The following is a 19885-nucleotide window of genomic DNA, read 5'->3' as shown; positions in this document are numbered from 1 at the left end:
TACACTGGATGAACCGAAAAATTGCATATATCAATATAGTAGAGAGCTAATTATAAAAAAAAATGTTTCTATTAGTATTCAGTTTCAGAAACACCTGAACTATTTGACATAGCACAATAAATTGACTATTCAATAAAGAAAAAAGTGACTTTTGAATAAAGAATTTCAAAAAAGCTAATATCAAAAACAAAAAAAGTGACTATTCATTAAAGACTAACAACAGTCAGAAATTAAACCTCCTATAACTTCAGTGAACCAAAATTTGCTCATGGATGAAAAGAAAATTATATTAATAAAATCTAAAACTCGTATAATCCTCTCTGGGATAATTCATATCCAGTGCATTGTAAAAGCTGGAACTTGACTGAATCGTTGGTCCACCATCTAAAAGGTTCAACTGCAAAAAGAGAAAATAAATCATATATTAGCAAAATGCACAAATGAATCAAAAAGCAAATCAATTTTACCTCGCTTGGAGCTGGCTTTTTATTTTTCTTCATGGCGTCTAAGATCTTTTTTCCAGGTTTGATCAAAGTCTGTTCTTGGGTCGACCTCTTGTTCTGACACGTGGCGGGCGTTGAAGGTTGTTCATGTCACTCAACGTTGCTTCTTCGTGGGATAACGAACTTTTTTCTTTACTTCTCGCTTGATATTCTTGCATCTTGGCCATCACATTGTCAAACTCCCGGTGCAGAATTTCGGTCAGCTCCTCTGACTCTGAAGCAAATTCGCATATATTGTGCGACCGAAACACTAAATCATTGAATCTCTTGCTTCTCGGCTCTAGTAGAGGCTCGTCTTGGCTGCTCTTGATGTGTGTGTGCCTCCTCTTTATGTTCTTGCTCCAGTGCTCCAGTATGTATTTCGGTGGCACGTTATTTACTTGCTCAAAGCTTAGGACGCTCAGGGAATGGCAGCACAATATGCCTTTTGACTCAAACAACAGACATTGGCACTTTACCTCTCGTGATACTGCACCGTAGGTGACGAAAAACTTGTTGAATGTGGAGTTAGAAACCTGCTCCATCAATTCGTATGTTGTGAAACCTAGTATGGAATGCTTTGATCTTGTGATGCAGTTCACCTTTTCTCTAAATTGCGCTTGAACTTCCCTGAACTTCTCATGGGTATACACATGCTGAAATTGAGCATCTATTGCTGATTTTGTTGCACAAGGTATCATGGTGTGAAAATCTGTCGCGTCGAATTCTCTCTCTCTTTGCTCTTTGCTTGCTAGGCAATTGTCGTATTGCTTCACGAATTGACTCAGGGAGCCGTTGCGTGTGATGAACTTGTTGAAAAATACGTGCGTGCTCTCGCTCTTTTGTGTGCTTCTCATCCTAGTCTAGAAGTGGTGATCCAGGTAAACTGGAATCCATATATGCCGATCCTCATACAGCTCTGCAGAAAGAATCGAACCTATTAGTTGCACTAAACTGAAATCTGTGCATGTTTTGAACCAAAAGGTAAAGGCATGAAAATAAATCCAATTAAAAATCTCGATTACTTGAGAGCCACTTGTTGCCTCTGAGGCTGTACTTTGTCAGGAAATCATTACAGTTTCTATCGAATGCGTCTTTTGTAAACGAGTTCCAAACGACGTGGCTCATCTCTTGTTCGATTTCTTCGTGTCTCTTGTAGCCATTTAGTTTGTTTGGGTTATTCTTTATGATGTGCCAGATGCACCAGCGGTAAATTGTTGTTGGTATGCACATCTCGATGGTCCTTTGCATCGTTGCACATTGGTCAGTGGGAATGCCTTTTGGTGCCTTCCCTCCCATGCAACAGAGCCAACACTCAAATACCCATTTGAATGATTGGATATCCTCATTTTTAATCAGCACGCATCTGAGAAGTGTCAATTGACCGTGGTGATTCATGCCAATAAAAGAACTAAAAACCAGATTGTACTTGCATAAATCGACAGTCTCACAGTGTGATGAACCAAAATGTGTTGCTTTGGTGAATATTAAGGCTGAGTTTGTGTGAACCGAATACTTGTTTGTGTTGTAGGTGGTGTCGAATGAAATCATGTCTCCAAAATACTCGCATGCAGCCCTGCTTCTTACGTCGGCCCAGAATGCATGTTTGATGGAGTGATTGCCTTCGATGTTAAGCTCGAAAAAGAAATTTTGATTCTTCTCTTTCATTCTTAGTAGGTACTTCTCGAATTCTTTGGCATCGTCTTGTTCAGAAACAGTCTGTACTTCCCTTGTGATGTAATTTCTCACATCTTTTTCTATAAAACTGAGTTCCCGATGACTGTCAGCTGCTGCTATGAACGATTGCTAGGTTTTGCTTGGTCTGATTCCAGCTTCCTCGTTGGTTTTAATGGTGCGACGCACGAACATGCTTAGCTCCCTGTGTTGTTTGAGCATCTCTGCACGGTCTGGACATCAGGGGTTTAAATGATTCAGAACAACTTTGGAAATTGTCCAAAGACCAACGTCCTTCATTATGTGTACATAGATCCTGGCTAGACAGTTTAACCCGGCTGAGGGGTTTGTTTTCAAAGTTGGAGATATCTTGGATTTCCACCTCCCCTCTCTACTACATACGATTAGTTGATTCTTAACCGCATCTCCCTTCCGAGTCGTGTTCCTTATTTTCGTAGAAAAACTAGCAAGTTTGGAATAATGTGTGTAGAACTTTCTAGCTTCTTCTAGTGTCTTAAAAATCATCCCCACCTTTGGGACAAATTTTTCATCCACAACACACCTGGTCTGCATAATGAACCGAAAACATCATTATAGTGAAACAATTCTATAGTGCTCAGTGAACGAAAATAATCCATTATATATATTCAAATTCAAACTCCTTTTTTCATAATGAACCGAAAAACGTCATTATGGTGAAAGAATTCTATAGTACTGAGTGAACGAAACATAATTCAGTATATAAAATCAAATTCAAACTGCTTTCTGCATAATGAATTGAAACACATACTCATAGTAAAACAATTGTATAGTACTGATTGAATGAAACATAATCCATTATACAAGATCAAATTCAAAACACCTCTGTCTGCAATTTAGATTTTATTAATTCAATTTAATTCAATTCAGATTCAGAACACATGCGTTCATTCAATTCAATTCAAATAAAATTAGCAATTGCATTCCATTGAATTCGATTTACAATTGAATAATCCAAACCTCATCAGCTTGATTCGTTTCAGAAGAATAATCCAATTCGCTCTCATTCAAATGATTTGAAGTTGAATCATTCATTGTTTCGATTCAGAAGTCTAGATCGAAGAAGAAGAAGAACGACGAAGCTTATTACGTTGAAGTCAATACAGATCAATAACGACGAACGCGAGCAAAAAAGAAGAAGAAAACGCGAGTAGAGGACAACGACGAAGCCTATTACGTTGAAGTCAATGCAGATCAATAAGGAAGAACGCGAGCAGAGAAAGCAAACACAAGCAGAAAAGAAGGTTTAGTTGCAGCAAAAGGTTTATGTTGAGCAAAGGAAGGTTAACGTTATATGTAGCGCGTTGAATCACAAATGATTTGGAGGTTGGAGGAGGTGCGTATAGCAAAAAGGACTTGAATAACTTGGATGTATTTTTTGCTTAGATGTAGAGCATTATTGATAATATTATTGCTCTATAGGAAGCAAATATAAATTGCTACGTTCTTTTTTATTATATTATACAAGTTAAAGTTATAGTATCATGTTACTATTAATTATAGATACTTGCTACAATTATATCAAATTTAATTTTCGTTTATATATATATTATTCCACAATACGTGCAATAAGCTTTCATGTTTGATATCGAAATATAGTCTCAAATCCTAGCCCTATTCATATGCAAACTATATACAATTCTTTTTTAATAGAGCAATTTTAATTTTTAATAGAGATAGTTGCTACAATTAGGTAAAAATTATGCTATTATCTTTTATTAACCATTTAACCTTTATGATTAATTCAATGGAGATACTTACTCGGTATATATGTTATCTATACTAATTATGTGCCAATATTTTTAGGAAAGAGCTAAAAGAAGAGATATATAAATATATATAATATTATTACTATATAGGAAGCAGATATAAATTGCTAAATTCTTTTTTATTATATTATACAACTTAAAGTTATAGTATCATGTAGGGGTGTACATGGCCCGGCCCGGCCCCGAACACTTTAGGGACTATTTTGGTGTGATTTCATCGGGTCTAGGGTCGGGGAAGGGTCTCAAAAATAGACCCGGTCATTATTTCGGGTCGGGTCCGGGCCATGGCTCGGGTCACCCGAAGTCGGCCCGGTGGCCCGGTCATCATCATACACAATTAATATTTTGTGTTATTAGTGATGGATGATGACTATTCTTATGTGGAATTTAAGTATTGTAAACCTTAATATTTTGTGTTATTAGTTATTATAAGACTATAAGTTAATGTTTTATGTTTAAAATGCATAAGATTTTAGACTAATGCATAATATTGTGCTATTTATATTGATTTAAATATTTGGTGTTATTAGACAATATTAGTATTGATTATGGTTATGCTTTAATTTTAGAGAAGAGTTGCTTCTTGTTATATTTTTCTAAGTGAATTTTACCATGTCAAATAATGGTTGGAGTCTTGGAAATTTGGATATTTTCACATGCTAGCTTATAAGAAGGTATCAAGGTAATGTAATGTTAACGGCCCGGTTTTCACCCGATTTTTACCCGATATAATCGTGGCCCGAAAGTGTATAGGTTTCATCGGGTCTAGGGCCGGGTTCGGGTCTAATAAATAGGCCCGGTATATATTTCTGGTCGGGTCTGGGTCACATCAAACCCGGTTTCACCGGCTCATGCACACCCCTAGTATCATGTTACTATTAATTATAGATACTTGCTACAATTATATCAAATTTAGTTATAAATCTAAATAAATAAAACAAATAACAATCAATATTATTTTTTTTACATTCAATATTTACTGTAAATATAAAAAATAAAATAACTAATGAATAAAAATATGAGTAGAAAATAAAACATAATAATTAAAATTCAATTTGTTAACTAATTAATCTTGTGTCCATACATTATTATTATTATTATTATTATTATTATTATCCACTAATTAAAGCAGAAGATAAAGAACCATATAATTAGCGAACCATTATTAGGATGGGTGAGAAATATAGCATGAATTATTGTGAATACAATTATACAACTATCTACTAACAAAATTGTGAATACAACTAATTATTGTAGATATAACTATCTACTTATAAAATTATTATACATGAATGAGAATTAGAACTAAATCAATTAATATAATTAGAATGAATAAAAATATCGATGATTGATAATTAGTTTAATAATGTATTGAATATTGATTTAATATAATTATAATAAAGATATTTTCTTAAAATAATTTAATTATACATTATTCGTGAGCTAATTGTAATATAATTAGAATAAATTCATTTCAAAGAAAAAAAAATTCATGTGTAATCTTCATAAAATCCAACAAAAATAGTCGTAATATATAAATTGAGGCAATAATTTGAGAGAATTCAATCTCATTATGTGCTCCACTTTGAATATCTCTGGGCAGACGTAGAAAGCATAGAGGGATAGAACTTGAACTTGGCCTACAAAGTTCCGTGGAAACAATTCATCAATAAAAAATCGAGCTCCTCCCAAGAAAAATAATTTTACCCGTATTCCATTAGGTTGGTCATAATATGTGAGTAGATCCAACCATCCTTCGGTAAAATAGAGTTTACTGCCTCTTCTTTGGACGCTTACATCCATGTAGTTAGAACCCGAATCAGTGAATATAACTCGATGAGGTATTTCATGGATGTGATGCATTGTAAACGATTGCAGCAAAAGATAATCGCACTGGAACATTAGACAAAAAGAATAAGTTGGAGTAAGAACAATCATTAAATTATCAAAAGAATAATATAATAAAATGAGTATATAAAAAATACTATACAAAATTATAAATTGTACCTTAAAAGGATCAACTTCGATGAAAAACGAAGAATACATTCTATGAAGTAGTAAAAGAAGAATAATAAATTAAAAAAAATGAGTTAACTCTCCTATCTAGGCTTATGTACCACAAAAAACCTCTATATATAGGCTTTATTAAAAAAAATTATGTAAATTAGTTATTATTAAGGTAATTTTTTATTATTTACGTTAGTTATACATCATATCTTTGTTTTGTTAAAATTATATGACTTTATTATATCATATCATGATTAGAATTATTGTTTTTTTTTTCCTAAATTAGTATAATTATGTATTATTCATTAAATATTAATTATAATATAATTATAATAATTATAATAAAGATATTTTTCTAAAATAAACTTAGAAGAGAAAATAGTGCATTTATTTTGGTGGAAAAATAGATTTATGAGGAATTGACTCCTCACTTCCATTAGCTGAGAGTAAATCCAATTTTAATATATTAAGTAGATTAATATGTGTATTGCCCACAAACAAATTAGGAAATTAAATAACTTTCCAACATCAAGTTAGTTTCAAAAACTAAGGATGTGTTTGGTTTGCGTTTCATTTTCTATTTTTATTTTTAATGTTTTCTATTTTTTAGATTTTTTGAAGGAAAAAGTAAAAACAGTAAAAATAATAAAATTCTGTTTTTTGTTTTCACATCCTGTTTTCACTCTTTTTTTCACAAAATTCAGAAATACTGAAAATAAAAATGCAAACCAAACGTATCCTAATTTTTTTGTTCTGTTTTCGCAGAAGTAGATTAAGCAGGAAATAAATTTTTTTTTTCGTTTTATCTCTAAAACTAGAACATAATAGGAAATAAGAGAATCAGGCAAGTATGTATCCTGGTTCGATTTTTTTGTATAATAAAACTACATCCGTCTGTGAGAAAAGATAAGAAGATCCTAGATCCAAATGGGGAAGGATTAACAAAGAAACTAGAAGTGGCTGTGTCGAAAGAAAACTTGAACTGGTTGCAGAAAAGCCTAATTGGTGGAACAAATAAGGCCATTGACTTTAGGTCTTTGCAGGATATGGTTGCGAAGAACTTTCCGCAGGTCACTCAGGTACGAGAATTGGGAGCTTATAAGGCTCTGCTGACGTTCGATAGTGTTTTGAATGCTGAAGAAACATACACGTTCAAAATGAATAGTCTGCTACAATTTTTTCATAGTGTATGGAGGTGGGATGAATCGGAGAAAAGTGAATCTCGAAGAGTATGGCTAGAGTGTTTCGGGGTCCCATTACATATTTGGACAGTGGATACCTTCAAGAAGATCGGTGGACAATGGGGAGAGGTGGTTGGGTGTGATACAGGGACGGAATCGTACGCCTCGTTTAGTGTCGGCCGGGTACTTATTGATACATGTGTTATGGGTGTGATCAATGAATGGGTCCATATCAATGTTGGTACCAGTGGATTTGAAGTCTTGGTAAAAGAAGTGGGACAAGAAGTCTACAGTTCGCAATGTACTATGGAAAAACAGGCGGATAAAGAGGTAGCTTGCGCTCTCCAAAATAAAGCAACAATTACACTCCCTGATGCTGATGTTACAACGCCGGCTGATTCTACAAAATTGTTTGGCCACGAAGATCAGGCAGCGATAGTATGTACGAAAAGGCTAGGACAGGAGGTTGAAGATGAGGATAGAATAGTAATTTCAGAGTACATTTTAAACGAATGGAATTATGACCAATTAAATCTCAATCAAATAATTCCGGTAACGTATCAGCACATTTATGGTCATATTGATGGCGTGACAGATTCTGTGGGGTTGGGACACAATAATGAAACAGATTCAGAGCTCACAATTCCGTGGAGCTATCCAGGCCAACATAATGGGCTGCCAAGAGCTAAACCCATTAATGCATGTGTGGGTCCTTCTGAATGGGACTACTATGCCAAGAAGAAAATAAGGAATGTATTGGGCCAAGGAGGCCCGAATTCATTAGCAAATGGAGTGGCGGACACTTGCACTTGCGCTTGCAGGCTTGGGCTGGAGCTGGCTGCTACGGGTCGGGTCGGACTGGTGCAAGGGGTGCGACTTGGAGCTGGCGATCCCTCTGCGCCGTTAGGGAGACCCAGTGTGTTGGAGCTCCATGCAAAGAACCACGGGAAGGGAGAAGATTAAGAGTGCCGAGCCTTTCACGCTGCAAGGGATGAAGCTCAGCATCAAGAGTGCAGATGGGAGGAAGAAGACTCGGAGCAGAGCAAGAATGCTGTGCGCGACGTGGAAGAAGGCAGCGCCGAATCCACCGGTGGCAAAAGCTTGCGATGGAGGAAGACCGAAGGCGCTGGAACCAGGGCGCTGGCTAGTTGTGCAATGGGTATGGAAGACACGGCCGGTGACAGGAAAGCTGCAAGGGGAGCTAGTGCGGTGATGACAGGGGCTGGTAAGTTGGAAAACCGGGTTGAAAGGGTGGAGGGGGCTGCTACACTGTTGGAGGAGATTCAAGGGGCCAAGGACGATGACGGACACACTAATGACGCGTATCATCAAGTAATTGGTGATGGTCATGCAGTTTCAATGAAGGAAGGCCTGGGGATTGCCTCGGCTAATGCCAGAAATCTTTCGATCCAGAGCGTGGAGGAAGGAAACAGTGATGAGGACAAAAATAAAAGGGAACAAGGACTTGCCAAAGAGGACGAAGACAGCAGCAATGAGAATGGAAACCTGGACGAACAACTGCTGGAAAACCGAAAGACATGGGAGTTAGCAGAAGAATCCGGGGCAATGCTACTTAATGAAGAAGATGACATCATGCGTATCCTCCAAGAACAGAATGAAGAGATTGCTCGAAAAAGGAGATTGGCTAAACAGAAGGCTAAAGTGAGACGGAGTAGACCCAAAAATTTCAAAAAGGTGTGTAATAATTTTTTAAAATGATTATTAGTTCATGGAATATTAGGGGGTTAGGGGGTGATGTGTAACACCCTAAGTTCTTATACTATCGTGGAGGTTTTTAAAATAAGGTGTCATACTTGATTAAGCAAAGAAATGACTAAATCGTTACGCAAGGAAGGAGTAAATACGTGTAGAGCGGAAAACGAGTAGCGCTAAAACGTTGGGATTTGAATTAAAGTGAAATAAACATCTTAACCATGAGTACGTTTCAAAATACTTATAGGAAACTAAAACAGGAAAAGTAGCTAACTACGTCCTAAACTAATCTCGTCGAAGAGGCTCCCCTACTTGCATCCTATCCTATCCTTGATCAGGAGTCTTTAGTTATTCACGAATCGAGGTACCAGGGGTCTCCCTCCAACACCTTTTCGCGCAGTGAAGACCCGGTTCCGTTGTGTGGGATGAACCAAAACTCGACGGGGTGCCGAAGTGGGGGAATAGGGTACGTATTCCACCTTTGGACTTCCGCAAGGGTTCAACTTCTCCTCTGGATCCGCCTCCATGGTGTCTTCCTTCTGGCCAGGGTCGTCGGATTCCTCTTCCTCGGCCTCGGAGTCGGACTCGAGGTGTACCACCTTAGGTGACCGCTTTCTAGATGTTGAAGCATTTCTATCTAGGAAGGTTATGATGGGCAGCTGGGGTTCTTCTTCCACGGGTTCTCGACCTAAGTGGATAGTCTGGAGCACGGTAGTAGTGGTCGCAACTACCCACGCGTGCTTTGAGGGGGTCATACTCAGAAGTTATTTGGGGGTCACCTTCCCTTACCGAAGGATCATATCGATATCTTGTCTTTGGGGGTCACCTTCCCTTACCGAAGGATCATATCGATATCTTGTCTTTGGGGGTCACCTTCCCTTACCGAAGGATCATTCCCTCAGTTTAATTTACAATCAAGGTTATTTAGACATACACAAGAATGGAGTCATATAAAAGAATATCTTATTATATAAAATTGATGGGATAGTCCCCTTCCCTTACCGAAGGTTCTTATCCCAAACGTTTTTCGATCACCTTCCCTTACCGAAGGATCATCTCGATTATCTTGTCTTTGGGGGTCACCTTCCCTTACCGAAGGATCATTCCCTCAGTTCTTTAACAAGTACGGTTATTCAGGCATATACAAGAATGAATCATGCGAGAGGAGAGACATATATCATGATAAAATAAGCATGTTTGAATAAGATTTTATACGAAAGTAGGTACTATCGTCCCTAGAGGGGTATTAATAATATAAATGTACGTTATAAAAAAAATAGAATATTTTAAATAGTTGAATAAAATAGTTATAAGAGAGCATGTACTTTTTAACTCAAGGAAATATTAATAATAATCTAATGGTATAAAAGTCAATATAATTTCATGTAATAAAATAAGGGATATTAATTAGCTGAATAAAACAATTATGAGGAACATGTACTCTTGACCCTAAGAAGATATTAATGATATAATGTAAAAAGTATAATCTAAGTGCATATAGTAAGAAAGTGAGTATTTGAAATACTCGGATTAGATATTATAAGAAGTATGTACCCTTGATCTTTAAAATAAAGGAGCAATAATGATATAAGGGGTCATTTAGTTGCATATAATAAAATAGGGTTCCTTGAACAAGATATAAAAAAGAGCATGTACTCTCAAGATTAAAGGAATAATAATAATGTAACGGTATCAAAGGTCATGTAAGGGCACATAGTAAAATTAGGGAATGTTAAATAATTTAATAAAACGTTATAAAGGGGCATGTACTCTCAACATAAAAGGAATAGTGATTAAAGGGTCATGTAAATGCACATAGAAAAGATATGGGATACATATTAATGGATTCAAGAGGGTATAATTGACAAAATAGATAATCATGCTCAATGTAGATGAGAGATAAGCAAAGAATAATTCATGCCATAAAATACATGAAAGGTGGTAGCCATGCATGGATGGAAGAAAACAAAATAAAGCATACTACATGCCAACATAAGTAAGAAAGGCATAATTCCCTACCTTCTTTTCTAACGCTTCCTTGAGCTTGCCTCTTGTGTTTGCCCACAGAATGTTATTTCTTTGTAGAGAGAGAAGGGAGAGGATAAGTGTTTGAGAGAAGGGATTTTCTACCTATGGGTGCTCCCCTATTTATATACATTTGGGGATGGGGGGGTTGGGATATTTTAAATTTCAAACTGAGGGGGGTTACCAGGTTCCTATCCAAAATTTCAAAATTCTAAACTTATCTCCTAACTGATTTTCAAACTTCAAATTTAATTTTGTTTCTAGAAGGGGCAGTTGTTACATGATGGGAAGCTGAGAATGGTGAAAGAACTTAAGAGGAAGCATAGGTTGGATATGTTAGGTTTGGTTGAGATTAAAAGGCAGTTAGTAACAAGGTTTGACGTGAATTTATGGGGGAACGGTTGTGTGGGGTGGGAGTATGTGGAGTCTGTTGGTGCATCTGGTGGGTTGTTACTAATGTGGGATGATGGCTTTTTTAAAATAAGAAATTGCTATAAAGGTGAGCGATGGCTATGTGTTGAAGGGGTACTGTCACAGAATACTATTAACTGCGCCTTTTTCTTGGTTTATGGTGCTCACACTAGAGATGAGAAACTTGTTGTGTGGGAGGAACTGAGTTACATGGCTGGTTTATGCCCAGGCGCCTGTTGCTTTCTTGGAGACTTCAACGAGATTGGACAAGTAGAAGAAAGGCGAGGCTTAGGAACCTTACCTTTGTCGACACAAGATTATCAGAATTGGGTACATGACATGGGTTTGGTGGATCTACCGATTCATGATCGTAAGTTTACATGGTTCAGAGGACAGTCGTGCAGCCGTATTGACAGAGCTTTGGTTAGCTTGGAATGGCTTGAGGCATTTCCGGAGACGTTCCTGAGAGGTGCTCCACGGGGCTTGTCAGATCATTGCCCTATCATAGTGGAAGAGAAGAGGCTGCGAAAAGGTCCGAGGCCGTTCCGAAGCCTGGATTCATGGTTTACTCACGAATGTTTTTTAAGGATGGTCAAGGAGGAATGGAGAGGGCTGGGCGAGATACCATTCACTGATAAACTGAGGGCGATGACGGTTCCTTTGGGGAGATGGCATAGAGATAACTTTGGTGATATGGACAAGAAAATTTTGAAGTTTGAGGAAGAGATCCAGAAGATTGATGACATGGTCAGTAATGGGAGCTATGATGGAACAGTGGAGGCAAGACGGAAGGCGCTAGTGGCTTGTTGCGAGAAATGGTATGTGAGGAAAGAACTACATTGGAAGCAGATGTCAAGGTCGAGGCATGCGAAGGACATGGATAAAAATACGAGGTACTTCCACAACCTAGCTTCTGCCAGACGGAGAAATAATAGGATTGATACTTTAATCATTAATGGAAGATTGATAAGGAATCAAGCTAGGATTAAGCTTGCCATAAGGGAGTTTTATAAAGACTTATATCATCAAGAGAGGTCTCCTGAGATGGGGTTCAGAGATGGTCTGGTGGAAAGGATTAGCGAGGAGGATTCTAGTGCTCTAGAGATGCTACCGTCACCTAAGGAGATTAAAGAGGCAGTGTGGGATTGTGAATCGTCCAAGGCTCCAGGATGTGATGGTTACAACATGAATTTCATAAAGAAGTGCTGGGCTGATATAGGTTCGGATTTCACGACAGCGGTACTTGGCTTCTTCCAATCTTCAAGGCTGCCGCATGATGCTAATATCACGTGGGTGGCGTTGGCCCCCAAGTTTACTGGTGCTAAGGAAATCAAAGATCTGCGTCCGATTAGCATGGTAGGGTGTGTATACAAGGTAATTTCGAAGATGCTGGTTAGGAGAATGAGAGGTGTCATGCCAGGGTTAGTAGGTGAAACACAGAGTGCTTTTGTTAAGGGTCGTAAGATTCATGACGGAGCTCTTATCGCTTGCGAAACGGTTCAGTGGATCAAACAGAGGAAGAAGAAAGCGGCAGTAATAAAGCTTGACTTCCAGAAAGCATATGACAGAGTCAAGTGGAGCTTTGTAGACCTTGTCTTATAGAAGATGGGATTTGGTCAAAGATGGAGGGGGTGGGTTATGGAGTGTGTGAGCACGGCCTCTATGTCAGTGCTGATAAATGGCTCGCCGTCCAAGCCGTTCAAGATGGAAAGGGGCCTGCGACAAGGGGATCCTCTATCCCCTTTTCTATTCGTCCTTATTGTTGATGTTCTACATAGGATGATTGGAGAGGCTGTGAGAAACGGTCGCATATCGCCGTTGCTGGTTGGGAGAGATCATGTTGAGCTGTCGCACCTACAGTTTGTAGATGATACTGTCTTATTCTGTCCTCCCGAGGATGAGACTATCAAGAACTATAGGAGGCTGCTTCGTTGCTTTCAGTTGATGTCAGGTCTAAGTATTAACTTTGATAAATCTAGCTTGATCCCTATTAACTGTGATGAGCAGTGGGTACAACGTATGTGCAGTGTGTTGGGATGTAAGCAAGCCAATCTACCAGTTAAATATCTGGGCATATCGCTAGGAGCAAACCCAAGGATGGTTAAGACATGGAAGCCAGTAATAGACAAAGTGGAGGAGAAACTTAGCTTCTGGAAGGCCAAGATCCTAAATAAGGCCGGTAAGTTGGTGCTTATCAAAGCTGTATTAAATAGCTTACCGGTTTATTATCTGAGCCTGTATAAGATGCCTAAGGCTGTTGCAGAGAAACTAATTTCCTTGCAGAGGAGATTTCTATGGAGTAAAGAGAATGGTAAGAGCGGTATGGCTTTGGTAAAGTGGGAAGTGGTTCAGACTCCTAAAAAGCTGGGTGGATTGGGGGTTGGAGATGCCATGATACGAAATTTAGCTCTGCTATTTAAATGGTGGTGGAGATTCTCTAAAGAGGAGTGTCCCTTGTGGAAGCAGGTTGTCTGTTCCTGTAACAACCTGAATCCAAACGAGCTTCTATCATCCCAAGAACTACCTATTCAAGGAGGACCGTGGAAGAATATTTGTCAGCTACAGTTTAAGAATCAAGAACTCAGGCAGAAGATGATTACTGGGTTGTCCATGGAGGTGGGTGATGGGAGACGAACTCGATTTTGGGAGGATGTCTGGATTCATGGAGGTTCTTTGAAAGACCGCTTTCCAAGGCTCTTCTCAGTTTCAAACCAAACAGGGTCAATGATAGGGGATTGTGGGTTTTGGGATGGGTTCACCTGGATATGGAATTTTCAGTGGAGGAGAGAATTATTCCAATGGGAGTTGGATTTAGTGAACCAGCTTCACAACACTCTGAGGCTGGTTAAACTTGATCCTGGAAGAGAGGATAGAGTTGTATGGAAGTATGATAAACAAGAAATTTTCTCTACTAACTCATTTGTGCAGGTGTTGCAGGTGGAAATGGTCCCAGCGGATATATCAAGCTACAGTTTCACAAGGACTATTTGGAAAGGCTTGGTCCCTCCCAGGGTAGAGTTGTTTGTCTGGTTTGCCCTGATTGGAAGAGTCAATACGAAGGAGAGACTGAGTCGGCTTGGGGTCATTCACCAAGAAGATAATTTATGTGTGTTATGTAACAATGGTGTTGAATATGATCACCATATATTTCTTGGTTGTAGCTTTTCTTGGCAGGTTTGGTGTGCTTGGTTGTCATATGTTAGAATGCAATGGGCTTGTCCAGGTACAGTGAAGGAACACTTCCAAAGTTGGACTGAGATCTCAAAAACAAAGCAAGAGTGTAAGAGGTGGATGGTGTGCTTCTGTGCGATCATTTGGAACATATGGTTGGAACGGAACCGGAGGATATTTCAGAACAAAGAGAAAGGGGTTGAGGAGATTATCAACTTGTCTTTTCTGAACTACAAGGAGTGGTTAGGTGCAGACCCCTTCTGTTGTTGATGGCAATGCCGGAGATGACAAAGGGATATCTACTTTTTCTTTTATTCTTTTATTTTCTTAGATTGTTCTTTTGTGCTACTTTCTTGCTCCACTCGTTGTGTTGAGCTCTTCGTTCAAAAAAAAAAATAAAACTACATCCGTCTCCACCACGACCATAGTAAAATTTTCACTATAATCAAACTGAATACATACACCAATAACAATGAATCTATTCTTAATATATAAAAGTAGATGGATAAGTTTATCCACATTACTTTTAAGACATCTTTCTCCTCCTACTAATGTCATGTCAGCAACATTGCTTACTTGACAAAATTTTTGAATTGACCACTCTATTTTTGACAAATCAACTATTATTTTCAAATCAACAAAAAAATAAAATATACAAAAAAAAATATACAATAAAAATATATGCAAATTAAGCTGCAAAATTACCAATTTAATAATAATTAAAAATTAATAGTGTCTAACCAAATTTGAAACCTACAAAAATCCATATTCCTATATTTATTATATTTTACAGTTATAAACAATACAATAAATTTATAATCCCAATAATTAATTTATTTATTTCTATAAATAACTCATTAAATGTAATAAACATCCATATTACAAATGTCATAATAATCAATTAATCATAATAAATTTTACGTTACAAATATTCAAATTTCATACTATTTGACATCTTTCTCCTCCTACTAATGCCATGTCAACAACATCGTTTACTTGGCAAAATTTTAGAATCGACCACTTAATTTTTGCCAAATAAACTATTATTTCCAAATCAGAAAAAAATAAAATATACAAAAAAATATACAATAGAAATATATGCACGTTAGGCTGTAAAATTACTAATGACAATAATTAAAAATTAATAGTGTCTAACAATTTATAACCTACAAGAATCCATATTCCTATATTTATTATATTTTACAGTTAGAAACAATACAATAAATTTATAACCCCAATAATTATTTTATTTATTTCTATAAATAACTCATTAAATGTAATAAACATCCATATTATAAATATCATAATAATCTATTAATTATAATAAATTTTATGTTACAAATATTCAAATTTCATACTGAACTACTTATATAAGTCTCTTATCACTATTTCTTCAAATAACATCAAATTTAACAGAAAAAATTTATTTTCGCACTACATAACATCTCAAACTTACTCAATGGAGCATCATTCTTTGGACAATATCACCAAACAAACAGACAATTGATTTATTAAGGTTCGCGTGGTTCGTCTATGAAAAACATTAACACCCACAAATAAAGAAGAGTCTCTTTGCTTAGAAATGATTATATTAGATGAAAAGGTACAAAACAAACATATTTATTGTATTTTTAAATTGGATTTACGACAAAAATACTTTATCTATTTTTTCTTTTTATACTTTTTATATTATTTTATAATACTTTATATATAATTGTATTTTAATATCGTTAAAATTATACTTCTTTTAATATATTATTTATTGTTTCTTTTCTAATAACCTAAAAAAATAAATGTAGTCAATTTTTTAACTAATTATTAACTATGATTTACTAACACTGCAGGGAACATCTCTTCATATAATTGTGAAGAGAAATATGATGAACAAATTCAAACATTTGTTACAAAAAGAAAAAATCTATACTATAAAAAATTTAAAAATAAAAAATGTAAATGATTTGTATAGACCAATTAAAGGTACAATGAAAGCAAATTTTTTACTCACAACTGTTGTGAAAGAAATTAAAGATTCAATTTTGAATATTTTCTAACGCTATTTTGAATTTGCATCACTTAAGACATTATCTGACAGAGTTGGTCAAAGAAAAATATTAACAGGTAATTTTACTTTATACTATTTCAATTATTCTTATTAAAAATAACTTATTCAAAAAAAATTCTACATATTTTTGTTCTTTTTATTGTAGATGTCATTGGAAACTGCATGCACATCAAGAGATTAAGGAGAAAGGAAACCATACAAATTCAAGACACATCTTCGGAAGAAGAATATATATGCAAAGATGGAACAAACAACACAATAGAAAATGTATAGAACTCAAAAATTCATAAAGAACATGCCTTCACAAGAATTTACGATAAAAAGAAGAAAACAACAACTCTAACAACAACTAATAAAGAAAAAGGAGTACGAGCATCACATAAGAAGACTAAGTCTATCAACTAAAATAAATGCAAAAATCAAATCACCAAATAAAAATGTGACTTTGTACAACTCCAACATCCAAATCTTTTGTACTACAAATTATTTTAAATAAAATACCTTTTAAATTTAACTTTAGTTTACCCATATTTAATTTAATTCTACAAAACATAGCCATTTTTAATATTTATTATATACTATCATTAATTTATCGCCTGCGCATTGCGCGGGTCTCATTCTAGTTACAACTTAATTCATCTAGTATCAACCACTAAACTTCTAACCCAAGCCTAGTAACCACCAAATGTTATCCCAACTTGACAAAGAGGAACCCAAACTGATTCAATAGCCACAAAGTATTATCCCAACTTGGTAAGGAGAAACCAACTGCTTCAATGACTACTAAGTATTATCCCAATGTGACAAGGAGAACTAATCCTAGTTCAACAATAACTAAATATACAGAATTTTTTTTATTTTTTAATGTATCTCTCTTGCCTCTTTACACTCATGGCTTTTTCATTTTTTACCTCAGTATGATTTGTCTTTTTCTCAATTACAGAAAGACAAACATCAAATAGTTATAACAATAAAATCTAAAATGAAGCACAAAGTTGAAGAAAAATAATTCTGCATGTATGAGATGATGCTCCAAATTTTTCACTCTATTTTCCTTGTCTTCAAATGTTGTAAAGAGCAAGCTATATAGTGAGAAGCTAGCTTCATCAAATTAGTTCACTGCCTCTTCATTTTTCTTGTTGATTCTGCCCGTTGTAGCTGTCTTCCTTGGCATGCATTACTCTTCCATTTTGCTCCACCATTTCTGCTATTCTTGTAGTTACTCCACTAATTTTTGTTCATATATTTTTGTTTTTGCTCTACTAACTTCTGATTTTTTATCCTCTACAGTTTGATCTTTTGTTGTCCTTAATGTTGTTGTCTTTATGTCTTTGTTGTCTTTTGTATCACGACTTAAAATGAGCTATGACTCACGCTCAAGAAAATTATCCCCTAATAAGCCTAACAAATTCGAATATAAATTGAATAAGAAAGTTAAAAATATTTTTAATAAATTTATATGAATAGTTATACATTATTTTAACAAAAATATAAAATAGATCAAAATGGTTGGATCCTACATGTGACATATGGAGCATATAACGTCTAGGAACACAACAAAAAATAGATACATATTGTAGATCATTACTCTTGATTAGAAAGAAGGCTCACATATTTGTTCCTGAAAAATATTTTTAGAAAAACGGAATGAGTTTTGCAACTCAGTGACTAGCTAGACAATATATCTATAATCCACATGAGACATATAAACATTATCATAAAAATAATTTTATTTAAAAAATAATAATTTATATGAATACATAAATCAATCAATAAGGGAGTTCTCATACATAAATCAAATCAAATCAAAAGTCCACACTTAATGCATGGGCAGCTCCACCTCTATGGATAGCCTTTTTCGCTTGCGTGTCCTAACAGAATAACAGATCCAACGTGTTGCCTACACGTTAGACTAGCAACAACCCTACTAGTTGAGGTCTGAGTCAGATGCATCTAAGTTAATGTCATGACTGCTATTAACTACGATTTTCTAATATGAGCCTCCCAAACTAATTCAAAACATATAATTTCAAATACAACAAATCTTTAATCTTTCAAATATATAAGGTATCAAATCAAATCAAATGATACTTTTTCATTGAAAATTCGTTTTTAATCATACTTTCCAAATCATAAATAATTTCAAACATATTTCACAATTTCAAAGTAAGTGAATACCAACAAATACTTTAATACTTCAAAAATACATTCAAATAAAATTGAATATTCTAAAATAATGCAAAACTTCATCAAACATGTATACAGTCTCATGTGCAGATTGAAAATCTGAATTTCACAAAAATAAATATTTAATTCTAATAAATCCATTATTAAGAACAAATTCAAATCCTTTGCTAGTAACTTTGTAAGTATAGTCATAAATTCAAGCAGCATATATCAAAATAATTATAAATACAAAGCCAAATAACTGTAAATGTAAAGCTTACTCACAAATTGGTCCCAAAGGACCGAAAAAATCAAATTCGGAGTGCCAAAATAAAAAGTGAGGAAGGTTGAAGTTGAATGGAATAAAAGAGTACAAAATTTGGACCGGAATAGTAGCAACAATTTTAATTCTCAACATAGTAATATCAACAACATCCCTAGTAGCAACAACATGGGGCAATCACAGTAACACTTGCAACGAATCCAACAGCCTATGGTGGTTTAAAACTAAGCAAAGGCAGAAAGGGACATCAAGTAGAATAGGACAGAGTCAATAATAGAGCTTTACGATAAGACAAGACAGGACAATATTAGTCTTACCAAAGAAAACAAGGGGATAGAGTATCTGCAGATCTGGTGATCCTCTCCAGTGTCGACAGTGAAGGACACAACAAACAACAGTGGCAGCAGTTCCTCTCCTCTAGTAGTGACTCCTGAAGCTGCACCACAAGTTCTGATGAACAGGGGAGAGGTAAGGCTCAGCCCCCGACAGAGCAGAGCAGGGACAGAACACAAAGCAGGCAGGGCTCTAGCAGCCTTAACGGCGAGCTCCGACGGTGGCAGTTGCTAGACGATGGCGTAGCAGCTCCTCCCTCCTCCACGTGGTCTATTTCTCCCTGTTCGGACCTCACACCTACTGCCGCAACGATGATGGTGACGGCAACGGTAGTGGAGTGACTAGACGATGGCATAGCAGCTCCTCCCTCCTCCACGTGGTCTATTTCTCCCTGTTCGGCCCTCACACCTACTGCCGCAACGATGATGGTGACGGCAACGGTAGTGGAGTGACTCAATGGCGATGGTTCCAATCGGCTCTAGAGGCGGGACAGTGCACGGTGGTGACGGTACAACTCCATTCTTCTTCATTGCACTCTCTCTCTCTCTCTCTCTCTCTCTCTCTCTCTC

General features: G+C 36.2%; 1 protein-coding gene across 1 annotated transcript; it reads right to left on the bottom strand.

The window, feature by feature from the left end:
- Positions 290-2150, bottom strand: LOC107607712 (protein FAR-RED IMPAIRED RESPONSE 1-like). The gene is made up of 3 exons (XM_016309633.1): positions 1508-2150; positions 962-1158; positions 290-397 (listed from the first exon to the last, which is right to left on the bottom strand). Exons 1-3 carry the CDS (start codon positions 2148-2150, stop codon positions 290-292), a joined length of 948 nt encoding a protein of 315 aa, XP_016165119.1.

The sequence above is a fragment of the Arachis ipaensis genome, chromosome B07 (genome assembly GCF_000816755.2).
Source record: "Arachis ipaensis cultivar K30076 chromosome B07, Araip1.1, whole genome shotgun sequence".
In the NCBI taxonomy this organism is placed as follows: Eukaryota; Viridiplantae; Streptophyta; class Magnoliopsida; order Fabales; family Fabaceae; genus Arachis; species Arachis ipaensis.
This window is presented reverse-complemented; position numbering and strand designations above follow the sequence as displayed.